Source organism: Mustela putorius, unplaced genomic scaffold, assembly GCF_011764305.1.
Source record: "Mustela putorius furo isolate JIRA1106 unplaced genomic scaffold, ASM1176430v1.1 tig00003942_pilon_pilon_pilon, whole genome shotgun sequence".
In the NCBI taxonomy this organism is placed as follows: Eukaryota; Metazoa; Chordata; class Mammalia; order Carnivora; family Mustelidae; genus Mustela; species Mustela putorius.
This window is the reverse complement of record NW_025422087.1, coordinates 3571272-3585534: the sequence shown is the minus strand read 5'-3', so window position 1 is coordinate 3585534 and position 14263 is coordinate 3571272. Positions and strand designations below refer to the sequence as shown.

Here is a 14263-nt window from a genome sequence, read left to right as displayed (position 1 = left end):
CATGATCCAAAAAATTTCCAGCTGGCTTAAACAGTAAACTAGGATTAACAAAATGGGATTTGACAGGGCTAAGTGTAAAGGACTACATTTGGCTTGCAAAACCCATGATCTGTCCTGGGACCGTCCAGGGGAGGCTGTGACTGAGCGAGCCTGACATAGACTCCACGATGGCCCAGGCACAGGATCCAGTCTTGGACTGTGTTAATACGTAGCATTCAGAATAAATGTGCTGCGCATCTTACCATTTCATTTATGCTTTAAGACAGACAACAAGAAACAGGAACTCTGAGCAAATTTTTCAACCTCTCTAAACTTTATTTTCCCCTCTGTAAAATGGGCACCGGCCTCCTAGGGTTGTGAGCATCAAATAATTGGATGACTTTATTGTCCCCACTGGCAAGGAACAACCAAAGAAAGGAACTGCCGTGTTTAAAGAAGTGAAGAATTGGATGGGAAAACAGGAGACACTATAGGATAGTCTCTTTCAAAGTTTTTTTTTTTTTTTTTTTAAGATTTTATTTATCCATTTGACAGAGATCACAAGTAGAGAGTCAGGCAGAGAGTGGAGGAAGCAGGCCCCCCGCTGAGCAGAGAGCCTGATGCGGTGCTCGATGCGGGGCTCAATCCCGGGACCCTGAGACCATGACCTGAGCTGAAGGCAGAGGCTTAACCCACTGAGCCACCCAGGTGCCCCTCTTTCAAAGTTTTCTTATATGAGGAAGAGACTAAGCTGCTTTGTCTTTATGAACCTAGATGGCAGAAAAGTGTCATCTAAGAATGAAAGAAGTCAAGATAAGCATTTCAGTTTGACAGAAGGAAACACTTCCTTCCTAATGTTTAAAGCTATCCAAAATGACCTGTCCTGGGATGTGGTGAGTTCCCCATGTGTGTAGGTATTCAAGCACAGGGCAGGTGCTCCCTTGGTGGGTATAAATGAGATGATGCCTCAGGGTCTTCCCCCTGTTGGGATTCATTGAGGACTGGGTGTGTGTTGCTGTCATTTATTAATATCTGGCTCAGATTCATTTCATCTATGGTCTCATTTCATCCTCACAATGCAATGGAATAAATTCCAATACAAGTCTCCTTTTATAGAAAAGTTGGCGAAATTCAATACCATGCTTAAGGTTGCACACTTTGTAAGTTACCAAGTCAAGCTTTGGATCCAGATCTGGGTGACGCCGAAGCCCCCACTCTTTCCAACACGGCCTTGCCAGGGCTTCTGCCCCAGCCCCCTCGGACCTTTGTGTGCAGGATGAAACAGAGTGTGGGGGAAGGTGGAGTGCGGAGCAGGATTGCAAACTGGAAGTGTGTGGGGCCAGATTCAGCTGACATACATTTTGATTGGCAGGCAGAGTGGTTTTGGCTGCCAATATTTAATAATTGGAGTTCACATAAAAACCTGATTCCCTACTTATCTTTTAAAAACTGGAAAGTAGCCATATTGGCCCCTATTCTGCTGGCTCCCATGAGCAAGGATTGCTTCTTCCAGACCTGGTCCCCACCCTCTCAGTGGCCAACTTTCTCACCGTTTCTCATCCTGCTACTCCCTTCGTTCGCCTTCCTGGCCCGGCCCCCAGGGGGATATCTGCGCGCGGTGCCCAGCCAGAACATTCCAAGTGAATGAAGGACAAAATCGTAAGTTTGGAAACAGGAAGGTGCTTGCCGTGATTTCTAGATGTGGAAGCTGAGTCCGAGGGAGTCCCGTGGTGGCACGAGTCGTGGGCGCACGACCTGAACGGAACCTTGGCTGCCTGCTCCCCGCGACTCTGGAAGGAATGTTTGCCTGGTAGCTGCTCCCTAGAGGAACCCATGTCCTGGCTGGGGAGGGGTGTGACCAAGCGCCCTCTGTACTCACCGACTGTACCCTTGGAAGGAATTCCATCTCTAGTCGCCATAAAACAGGACTTTCTCTGGTTTGGCTGCTCTTGGTCGGGGCGGCGGGGGGTAGGAGGGCATTCATAGATACCAACAAGGGATCACTGGCATTGATAGCAGAGAGAACTAAGCTTGATTTCGATAATGAGAATTACTTATCAGTCTGTTGTTCCGTATTTCTGAGTTCCGTCAGAAAGACCATACTATCCCTGTGTGTGTGCCACCATTTCTCCCGTTGGGATGGGTATTTGAAGGTGGTGGTGCTCCCGAGTCATTCAGGAGAGTCGGGTTTTGGTGTGGTGGAGAGTAGATGATCTAGAATCAAGAATCCTGAATTCCGTTTTGGCTTAGCCATTCATAGTATTCCTGTGCTCCTTCTTTCTGGGCCTCAGTTTCCTCTTTTGTAACATGACAGACAATGTTAGGGTATCAAAATTTTACAGTTTGATGATTCAGAGGCAAAACTGGAAATAATAGGACTTGAGACATGGCCAAAATCTTGACAGTAGAAGAGAGAGCTACAGTAGTCCTTCAGAGTTTCTTCCTTCTTCCTCTCCTTTCTCCTTCATTTCTGCTTCGTTTCCTTCCTTCTTTCCTTCTGTCTGTCCTTCCTTCCTTCCGTCTTCTTTTCTTCCATCTTGCTTTCCTTTCATCTTTCTATCCATCCATCCGTCCATCCGTCCATCCGTGCATCCTTCCTTCCCTCTGTCCTTCCTTCCATCTTTCCATCTCTCTGTCCATCCATCCGTCCATCCATCCATCCTTCCTCCTTCCTCTCCACTCTTCCTCTCTTCCTCCTTACCTTCCCTCCTTTCTCTTTTTCTTTTCTGTTTGAGATGATTCAGGTGATCAAGATGAAAAGCTGACTGAGGTCATTCAACCAAGCCGCTTTGCGTGAACACGCAGTCAGCGAGGTTCCAGGGCACGTGGTATGCCCGAGACGGTCTCTGCCTGCCTGGCTCTTCGAGTCTAGTCAAGCTTGCCATCTCCTCAGCACTCCGCTCTTATTTAGATCTTCAAATAACTTATTTAGATCTTAGATGTAATTTTTAAAAACTGATGTTCTGGGGTGCCTGGGTGGTTCGCTGGGTTAAAGCCTCTGCCTTCGGCTCAGGTCATGATCTCAGGGTCCTGGGATCAAGCCCCGCATTGGACTCTCTGCTTAGCAGGGAGCCTGCTTCCTCCTCTCTCTCTCTATGCCTGCCTCTCTGCCTACTTGTGATCTCTGTTTGTCAAATAAATAAATAAAATCTTTAAACAAACACACACACACAAAAACTGATGTTCCTCTTTTTCTTTAAGGCAAGATTTAGTATGTCCTTTTTCCTGTAATCAATCTGAAAATTCCTTTGTGCGGGAGGTATGCGCGCTGACCAGAAAGCTGGACTACAGTAGAAAGACCTTGGGTTCACGGACTATTCTTTACGGCCAGCTCTGGGTATATAATATGTCCTGATTTCACCTTTTCTCTTGCTTCACCTGATAGCGTCTCCATAAACATCAGCTGACTATCTCCAATGTGCCCAGCCTGGGCTGGACACTGGCCTGAGATGGTTGATTACCCTGATCTGCTGCTCGCTGTCCATGTTTCGAGGAGCAAGTTCATAAAAGATGCAAGAGGAAGCAGTGATGGTGGACCGCTGCCTGTGTTTTCTGCTCTGCTTTCTAACTCTTGTCCTTTTCTCCTCCCTTGCTATTCAATTAGCTCTTACAGTTGGGCCAGTGGGGGTTCCAAGCGAGATAAGGCAAAACGACGTGTTTTGTGGCCAGGAAAGAGCTTTTCCAAAAAGAGGCATGTCTTATTTTGTATCACACAAATAATACGTTTTTAAATTTTGTAATTTAGGGAGAGCATCTTGGGGCTGGGACATGAAGACCTTTCTCTATTGGCCTTGCTCAGACAGAAATATCTGTCTGTGTGCACTTGCTGTCTGTCTAGATGGCAGAGGCTGGCCGCTGGTACTCCCAGTCAGCCACCCCAGGATTTTTCTTACTTTGGAATCTGGACGCTGAGCCACCACTAGGGGTAACCATGATTATGTCTGCAGGGTTAGTGGTAAAGTACAGCTGAGCTTTTACAATACACGTTTGAAAAATCAGGATAACTCCCTAGGGAATACCCACTTGTATACTCTGTATAGATTGTCGTCCTCAGACATGTTAGTCCAGTGACTTCTTTAAACGAAGGTAGAGAAGTTCTGCTGGGCTCCTGACTGACCTGGGGCTGCTGTGGGGAACGGAAGGACATATCTTTTGTCAGGATGACTTTGTCACAGGGGAATATGCCATTTTTCATGAGTAGCCCACCCGGATGCAAAGCAGACTGGGAAAAAAAATTGCAAAGACCCAAAACATGAAGAGTTTGCCCTGGATAATCTCTAGGAACTATTCTGCCTCAAAAAAAACCAGCCTGTCACTCTTTCTTTTTTTTTTTTTTTTTGAGGGGAGGAAAAAGAAATTATTTTACATAACTGAATGAAAAATAATTCAAGAAATAGTAAATAAAATTTAACATGGTCTCATGCGCCCCGAAGGTGGTGGTGCCCGATTTGGAGGTGTGATTGCTATGTCCAGATAGTCTCCTATTTGGAACTTCTGCGACTGCAGGGTCATCGAGTCATCAGTCCCCTTCCTCCCAGACATGGTGCTGCCAATCTCCTTTACTCGATAGCCAGGCCTTTTAGGATCTGTAAAAACAATTGCAAAATTGAAGTGTGTGCCCTTCTTTCTAGCTTCTGGGTAGACTTCTTTTACTAAACTAGTCAGTTCTTTCAAAGTTGCATCCATCCAGGTGTAGATCTGCAGCTCGCTGGACGGTACATTTCCGCGGGAAAACTCGTCCATTCGGTGGTGGCGGCCGTTATTGGTGGTGAAAACACGCAGCAGCAGCGGGCACGTTTTCTCCCGATCGATCGGTTTCTCCGGCTCCTTCTTAATTTCCTCCTGGGTAACGCGCAACTCCACCGCCATCTTCCTCCTACAGCCCGCGAGACGTTCCGTCTCCTGTCACTCTTTCTAAGAAAGAGCCCCAACTTCTTTTTTTTTTTCTCCAAAGTAAGCTTTTGAAATGTAATTTACATTCCATGTACTTCACCCATTTACAAGTGTACCATTTAATAGCTTTCAGCCTGTTGACACATACATGCAGCCGTTAGCATTGTCTGTTTTAGAACATTTCCTGATCTCTAAAAGGACCCCCATATACTTCAGCTATCCCCCCATTATCCATCCCTTAGCTCCCAGCCAGAAGCCACCACTAATATATTTTCTGTCCCTATAGATTTGCCTATTCTGGATATGTCATATAAATGGAAGAAAATATGTGGCATTTTATTATTAAATCTATAAATACAGGCTGACTTTCTTCACTCAGTACGTGTTAAAGTTTCTCCATGTTGTGTTGTACCAAGTATGAGCATTTCATCACTTTTCATTGCGGGATGATATTCCACAGTAGGGATCTACCATATGTTAGCTATCCGTTTATCCGTAGAGGGACTTTTGCGTTGTTCCCGCCTTTTGGCTGTGGCATCCGTATCCAGGTTTTTGTGTGGACAGACACTTTCATTTTCTTGGGTCGATACCTAGGGGAGGAATTGCCAGGTCCTTTGGTAACTCAGTGTTTAACTGTTTGAAGAAAAGTCAGGCTGTTTTCTAAAGCTGTTGCAGGTGTATGTTCCTGGCACACAACCAAAAAGAGTTCCAGTGGGTTTTTATGTATTATTATTATAGCCATCCAATTGGGTGCGAAGCACTATCTCGTTTACTGTGGGCTTGTGTTTCCCCGAAGATTCCTCTTCATGTCCTTATTGGCCATTTGTGTATCTTCTTTGGAGAAAGGTCTCTTTGGAGGCTTTTTCCAGTTTTTAATGGGGCTACTTGTCTTTACTATTGAGTTGTAAGAGTTCCTCAATTTTTTATTATTGATTTATATATACATGTATTTTATATAACTATATACTTAAATATTTAATAGCATCTCGATATATAAGGTAGTGACACATGTTATAGATATATGTGTATGTCTAGATTTGTATAAATGTGTACTAGATATTCGAGATAAAAGTTCCTTGTCAGATATATAATTTGTAAATATTTTCTCTCCTTCTGTGGATTCTTTTCACTTTCTTGATAGTATTCTTTGAAGCACAAAAGTTTTAAATTTTTGATGAATTCCAGTGGATCAATTTCTTTCTTTTGTGCTTGGGTCATAGTAAAAATCCAGTGCTAAATCTGAGATCATGAAGATTTATCTCAAGGGCTTCTTTTGAGAGTTTTATAATTTCAGGTCTTACATTTAGATCTTTGATCGATTTTGAGTGAATATTTTTGTATGGTGTGATAGAAAGGTCCGGCTTCGTTCTTTTGCATGTAAAGTTACTCCACCACCATTTCTTGAAAGCCTATTCTTTTCCCATTGAACGAGCTTGGCACCTTTATCAAAAATCAACTGACCATAGACTCATGGGCTTATTCCTAGATCCTTAGTTCTACTCATTGATCTGTGTGTCTCTCCTTATGCCAGGACCATGCTGTCTTAATCACTGTTGCTTATAGTTTTCATAGTAACTTTTGAAATTGAGAAGTCTGAGTCTTCCAACTTGCTGCTTCTTTTTCAAGATTCTTTTGGCTATTCTGGGTCCTTGGCAATTTTGAAGTTTAGAATCAGCTTGTCTGCTCAGCTGAGACGCTGATAGGGATTGCATGGAAACTACAGATTAGTTTAGTGAGCATTGCCATCTTAACAACGTCAAGTTATTGAATTTGTGAACATGAGATTTTTTTTCATTTATTTATATTTTTAAATTTCTTTCCACAATGTTGTTGTAGTTTTCAAAGTATACGTTTTACACTTCTTGTGTTAAATATATTCCTAAGTACTTTTTTCTTTCTGATGGCTGTTATAAATGGAATTGTTTTCTTTATTTCATTTTCGGATTGCTCATTGAAAGTATATAGAAATATAATCCACCTTTGTATATTTTTCTTGGCTCCTGCAATCTTGGTGAACTTACTTACTGGTTCTAATAGTCTTTTTTTTTTTTTTTTTTTTTTTTTTTTTTTTTTTTTTAGTGAGTTCCTTAGAATTTTCTATGTGCAAGAGTATGTCATCTGAAAATAGAGAAAAATCTTACCTCTTCTTTCAAATCTGGATGCCTTTTATTTCTTTTTCTTGCCTAATTATGCTGGCTGGAATGTTTATTGCATTATTCACAGTAGCTGAGGAACCTCTAGTATAATGTTGAATAGAAGTAGTGAGAGTGGACAACCTTGTCTTGTTCCTAATCTTAAAGGGAGAACTTCTTGTCATCATTAATGTGACATTAGCTATTAGGGCTTTCTGTTTTTGTTTTTGCTTTTGGTAGTTTTCCTTAACAGGGTGAGGAAGTTCCCTTCTATTACTGGTTTGTTGAGTGTTTTTATCATGAAAGGGGTTTGGATTTTGTCAAATGCTTTTACTGTATCTATTGAAATGATCATATGCCTTTTGATTTTTGATCTTTATTCTATTCATATGCATATCAGTGTTAAGCCTATCTTGCATTCCTGAAACAAATCCCAATCTGTCTTGGTGTCTCATTCTTTTTATATGTATTTAGTTTGCTAGTGTTTTGTTGAGCTTTTTCTTTGGTATCTACCCTCACAAAAGATAAAATCTGTGGCTTCCTTGTGGTGTCTTTGGTTTTGGTATCAGGATAATGCTGCCCTCAGAATGAATCAGGAAGTTTGTCCTTCTGTTTTAGAACAGTTTTTGAAGAATTAGTATTATTTTAATGTTTGATGGACTCCATTTGCCATCTGGGCCTGGGCTTTCCTTTGTGGGTAGTGTTTTGGTTACTGACTCAATCTCTTTATTTCTTATAGGTCCATTTGGGTTGTCTGTATCTTCTTAGTTCTTGAAATGAACTCTTGTTGACTTAGTTTCAGTAGCTTATGTCTTTCTAGGAACCTGTCCATTTCGGATTATCTAACTTATTGGCACACAATTACAATATTCCTTTATAATGTTTTTTATTTTAGTAATGGTAAAATGCTGGTAGTAATGTCTGCTACTTCATCTCTCATTTATTAATTTGTTTTCTCTCTCTTTTTCTTGTCTTGGCTTGTTTGTTTGTATGTTTTCCAATTTGTTCATTTTTTTTTTAAAGATTTTATGTATATATTTGAGAGAGAACATGAAAGAGACAGTGAGAGAGAACAAGCCAGGGTGGAGGGGGGGCAGAAGGAGAGGGAGAGGCAGATTCCCCACTGAGCAGGGAGCCCACTGTGGGGTTCCATCCCAGGACCCCAGGATCGTGACCTGAGCTTAAGGCAGATGCTTAACTGACTGAGCCTCCTAGGAGCCCTACCCAGTTTTTTCATCTTTTCAAAGAACTAGCTCTTGGTTTCACAGATTTTTCTCTATTGTTTATCTGCTCTCTACTTCATCAATTTCTACTCTAATCTTTATTCTTTCTTCCCTTTTGCTTCCTTTAGGTTTAACTTTCTATTCCTTCCCTAGAGTCCTGAGGTGGAAGAGTGGATCATTGATCTGAGATCATTCTCCTTTTTCAGTGTAGGCATATAGCTCTAAATTTCCCTCCACGCAACTATAAATTTTAGCTCCATCCCGTAAGTTTTGGAACATGACATCTTCATGTTCATTCATCTGTTTTCTCACTTTGCTTTTCATTTCTTCTTTGTTTCATTAACTAGTTAGGAGAGTGCTGTTTAATCCGTGGGCCTTTCAAGTTCATTGCTGTTACTGATTTCTGTTCTCATTCCACGATAGAGAATACTCTTAATATTATTTCTATCCTTTAAAATCTGTTGATGGTTGCTTCATGGCCTAGAGAATGTTCCACATGTACTTGAGAAAAATGTATATCAGCTGTGATGGATGGGGTCTCTTATGAGTGTTTGGCCTCACTGGTTATTAGTGTTGTTCGAGCCCTGTTTCCTTTGTGATGTTCTGCATAGTTCTATTGAAATTGAGATATTGAAATCTTCATCTATGATTGTTGAATGGTCTGTTTCTGTCATTTCCCTCAGTTTTTGCCTTGTGTATTTTGCTACTCTGCTCTTAGTTGCAAATGTTTATAATTATTATATCTTCCTGATGGATCGACCCTGTTCTTATTATGACATGTCCCTCTTTATCTCTAGTAACGTGTCTTGTTTTAAAGTCTATTTTATTGGATATTAGTATAGCTACTTCCGCTTTTTTATGCTTGCTGCAAAGCTCTGGTTTGAATTTTTATAGGCTTTGATGGGCACTGGAAATGAGTGAAGAAATTACCTCTTTCCCTTTTTTCCCCCTTCATCTTTCAAATGAAATATTTTACCAGTCAACCAACTCTCCCTGAGCATGAAGTAGAGTTCCCCACACAAAGACCTACGTGATGTGAAAACTCTTGTATCTAGTTAGAACCCCTTCATGGGATTGGTTCATCCTCTTCATGTCATCCTCAACAAATTAAAATCACATCCTCCTCTAAAACAACGAGGAGGCCTCGTGACCAGAACTTAGAGGTAAGGAACTAAAATTAAAGGAAAGGGAAATCAGGAAAAATTTTATCAAAATCAGAGGAATACGAAGGTATTAGGAAATAAGACGTTTAGTCTTGAACTCCTTAGGTCAGAATAGCTTCCCTGAATTCTTTGGGTCATTCACTTGCCCCAAAAGCAGTGGAAGAACCCCCAAGTGATGCTATTGGGAAGTGGCATGGAATGAGGACGGCATGCCGGGACCTCTGTGTCTATGGGCCTGACTGTGCCAGAGTGAGCACAGATTTCAAAAGGAAAAAAACACATTAAAAAAAACAGGTATAGGGGCGCCTGGGTGGCTCAGTGGGTTAAGCCGCTGCCTTCGGCTCAGGTCATGATCTCAGGGTCCTGGGATCGAGTCCCGCATCGGGCTCTCTGCTTGGCAGGGAGCCTGCTTCCTCCTCTTTCTCTCTGCCTGCCTCTTGCCTACTTGTGATCTCTGTCTGTCAAATAAATAAATAAAATCTTAAAAAAAAAAACAGGTATAAACCACTCAGCAAGGGCCCCTGTTTGATCATCTGCTGTGTCTGAGCCCACTTGCTGTCGTGGAGGAGGATAGCCCCGACACTGCCATGGGAGGAGCACACCTCACATTCAGTGCCAGTTTCCTGTCCCTGCTTTGAGCTCTAGGAGTTCAGAGAGGGGATGGGTGGCGTGACCTCTGCCTAGCTGTGTGTTGGCCCTAGTCCCTGGTGACAGGGTGTCTGCACCACCAGCGCGCCGACAATCTTTGGAGCAGCTCTTCCTTGCTCAACGACCAGCCAGTTTGGTTTCAGGAAACCACTCTGCAGTGCTGGCTGGGTTCAGAAGTCATTTTTAATTTTGTGACAAAGACAAATATGTCCTATGGGAGTAGTAAGTGGTTTTACTGGTGATATTAATGGAACTGTGACCTCTTCTCTATCTATGCTCCTACAAAACAAAAAATGTTTGTATTATAATATGTCAGGCAAGTTCATTCTTAGCCCTTCCTTGAAGCAAATTGCAGAGGAAGTATACTATTATTAAGTCCAGAGCGTAGTGTGTGTGTGTGTGTGTGTGTGTGTGTGTGTCCGTGTGTGTATGTGTCCACAGTCATAAGCTCATTGGCAAACATGGGGGATTTTAATGCGACCGCTGACTTGATACAAATGAGGTATCTTGAATTGGGTTGCGATGGGCACAATTCACTGCATTGCTGAGCAGAATTGCAGGGGGCCCAGGGTTGATATTGGTATTGGCTTATAAAGGCCAATAGTTGTAGTAAAATTCAAGTGTTGGGAGTCTCCAAAGTGGCAAAAGGAAAAGAGACATTCAAAGACACATCGAACTCACCTCTTCTGTTTTCATTTGGGGTGGGTATTCATTCACCTAGAAATGACTACACTGATGTTTACTGTTTCCCGCACAAACTTTTTATGCCAGTGTCCTTTGTAGCAAATAGTTGCTTAAGAAGACAGTAAATTAAATGTGAAGGATTTACAGTTTAGTTATATGAATTAAACCATTTCCTGGTGTTTGTGTTTACCTTGGGACTCACAAAGAAGACAAAAATATAAACTCACAGGAGGAAGGAAAGGAATGATCAAATCCCAATAGTTTCTGCCTGAACATCTAGCTCAGCAACTTTATTTAAGGGAGGAATTTTGTGCTGATAAGTTAATCTTTGTCTCTGTATAATTAACTTTTCCTCTCTGCATACATTGCTACACCACTGAGCTCTCCAAATAGACATATAACTATTAACTGTGCAGTGTTCATGTGTCATTCTATTGGGCAAAACTAAAGTAAATCAAATGCAGAATTGATAGTTTTCCTCAGGTAAGAATGGATGCTGCCTTATAATTTGAGACTTAAATTCAGTATTCAAAATATTATAAAATAATACATGATCATTCTAAAAAATCTGACAAACATATAGGAAGGTAAATAAGAAAATAACAACAAACCACTACTCAGAAATTTAAGTGTATTTGTTTTTTTCCCTATGCCATATCCGAATATATATTTATGCCTTTTATAGTTAAGATCATGGGTATAATTTGTGATTTTCATATATCCCAACCCCCACTCTCCATAAGTTCAAATCTCTCCTAATAATAAGTAACAGCCAGCACATATCCAGTATTAACTGTCTGCCACGTACCATTCTAAGCACTTTACTTTCTTTATTTTTAAGATTTTATTTGTTTATTTGACAGACAGATCACAAGTAGGCAGAGAGGCAGGCAGAGAGAGGAGGAAGCAGGCCCCCTGCTGAGCAGAGAGCCTGATGTGGGGCTCGATCCCAGGCCCCTGGGATCATGACCTGAGCTGAAGGCAGAGGCTTTAACCCACTGAACCACCCAGGTGCCCCATAAGCACTTTACATTTATTCCTTCATGTAACCCTCATCGTAGCCCTTTGAACTTGATTTTGCAAATGAAGCACAGAGAGTAAAATGATTTGCCTGAGGTCTTCACAACCAGGAAGGGGCAGAGCCAGGATTCCCTCCCAATTGGTAAAGTGTGAGCTCTGCGCCCCCACCATGTGCTGACTCCCTCTGACTCAGCCTTGTAACCACCCTGTCCCCAAGCCTGCCCTCACAGCCCTCCTGCCCCGGGTGATTGTCCTCTTGTCAGAATTTCTCTAAAACTAGACTGTACATCCTCTTCCCACCGCGTGTGTGAAAATCAGCCTTCATCTCTGAAGAGCAGTTGCCAGCTACAGCTTTTGTGGGCTGAGGAGGAGGCAAGGAGCTCCAGCCCTGAGGGTGGTAGGGGGAAAGATGGTCAGGAGACATTGGCCTCCAGGTCTGCCTCTGCTCACATCACCTCACGCATTTACACCCTTGTCTTATCTGTCAGAGGACAGAGTTGTTGGAGAGCTCTTCCTCCATTTTGTTAGGTCATTCATTCATTCATTCATTCACCACACGTCAGACTGAGATGAGTACTGAGAGCCTGCCTCCTCTCCTCTAGGAACTCATCAGCCATTTTGCAGCCAGAGAAGTAACCTGCCAGTTCAATGTAGAATGTGTGAAATATTGTTATTGGAGAATGTGGAGAATTTGGGGAGGGCCGCTAAGGTGGGGATGGAGAAAGGGTATAAGGAAGGGGCCGGCCTAGCAAGGCTGCCCAGAGGACAAGGAGGAATTATTTAGAAATCTAGGGCATATGAGCTAGGCTGTGGTAATAGGGCCTTCTAGTGTCTAGTGAGTCAAATGAGTCTGTCTTAAGCAGGCTACACCAACGTCACTTTTTTTTTTTTTTTTAAATTAAATCTACAGGAATTTATTGTTTCACATTCTAGAACTGGAGGTTGAAATCAAGGTGTCAGTGGGGCCATGCCCCCTCTGAAACCTGTAGGGGTTTCCTTCTATGTCTCTTCCTACCTGTGGTGGTTGCTGGCAATCCTTGGCAACCCCCACCTCACACCCCATCACTCAGTCTCTCCCTGCATATTCATGTGTCTTCTCCCCCGACCCCATGTCCCTGACCCTGGGACACCCATACTGGAGTAGGGACCCACCCTCCTAATTCCTCTGACAGCAATCCCGTTTGATCTAAACGAGGTCATATTCTAAAGTACTGGGGTTGAGGACGTGCGCATTTTGGTTTGGGGGGGGGACACAGTTCACCCCACAACAACATCATAGCCACCATCTAGTCTAGGCAACCACTGCCTACTCACTGCTCCATGTCTCCATTCAGCATCCAGACTGAGCTTCCTAAAGCCCAGCAAGCCTCTGGGGGGGCTCGTTGGGTCTTTCAGGTCCAGATGGAGAGAGTTAACAGCAGGCTTCTTTCCATCTGGCTGTTTAAGGCTAAAGCCAAGGGCAGAAGGTAGCACGGTGACTCCTGAAGAGATCATGAGATTTCAGTGGGTTCCTGAGCGTGAGGGCTTGGTAGACTGCGAATGTTTCTGAAAGATCTGATGCTGATTCTGGTCCCCAGAGGAACCACAGAGAAGCTGAACAGGTGGTTCGAATCCTTGTGGCCTCTGAGACTTGGCCAAATGCCCTCCTTTTGAACGGTGGTATCTTGGTGATGATGTAAGCCTTTTCCAGCCCCCTCTGCAGGTGCTGGGACTTACTCTGCTGTTAGTAGATAACACTGCACATATTAAAGGAATCTAATAGGCCTGGGAAGTCAACGAAGTCCTCAACACGGCTTCTCCAGACTCCCCTGGCCCTGAACAGCTCAGAGTTCCTCACTCCTTATGAGTCTGCAGGAAAGGTCTAGAAAACCTTTAAGTCAGGCTTCTGTCATTCAAATGCTAATCCTCTCTACAAATTGACACCTCTGCATTACCTCTATCTGCTCCAAAGTCAGCTGACCATTGTACCCTGGGCCCTTGGAGGCCTTACAAAGGCTCTGGAGGCTGCTTCCGGAGGTACTTAGCATAGCATAGCGGTGGGAAGAAGTTTATGCAGAATATTCTCCTTTCTTTCTCCTTGCACTTTTATGGCTTTTTGCAATGGTGACCTAAGCCCATTCCCCCTCCCCACCCACCCACCCCCTACATCACAGTTGCATCTTAGGGCATGGGGCAATCTGACCCAAGGTCAAGACCTGAATAAGGAATTTGGTTTCTTTTTTTTTTAAAGATTTTATTTATTGATTTGACAGAGATCACAAGTAGGCAGAGAGGCGGGCAGAGAGAGAGGGGGAAGCAGGCTCCCCGCCTAGCAGAGAGCCCAATATGGGGCTCAATCCCAGGACCCTGAGACCATGACCCAAGCCGAAGGCAGAGGCTTAACCCACTGAGCCACTCAGGTGCCCCAAGGAATTTGGTTTCTTACAGAAGCATTCTGTTTCTGGAAAAAACAAAGAGGGCCAAATTCAAAGATAAGAATGCAAATTTATGGATTATATTAAGGGGGACATGTGTCAGTGAC

The 14263-nt window shown here is 43.0% G+C and overlaps 2 protein-coding genes across 3 annotated transcripts in view; one reads left to right on the top strand and one right to left on the bottom strand.

Annotated features, from left to right (window-relative positions):
* The window catches only part of FLT1 (fms related receptor tyrosine kinase 1), a 177324-nt gene that overhangs the window by 37910 nt on the left and 125151 nt on the right, over positions 1–14263 (top strand). The gene's annotated exons all lie outside the window — the stretch shown is intronic.
* LOC123386974 (histone deacetylase complex subunit SAP18-like) lies at positions 4369–4875 on the bottom strand. Its single transcript, XM_045069647.1, has one exon. It carries the CDS (start codon positions 4846–4848, stop codon positions 4387–4389), a length of 462 nt encoding a protein of 153 aa, XP_044925582.1. The 5' UTR covers positions 4849–4875; the 3' UTR covers positions 4369–4386.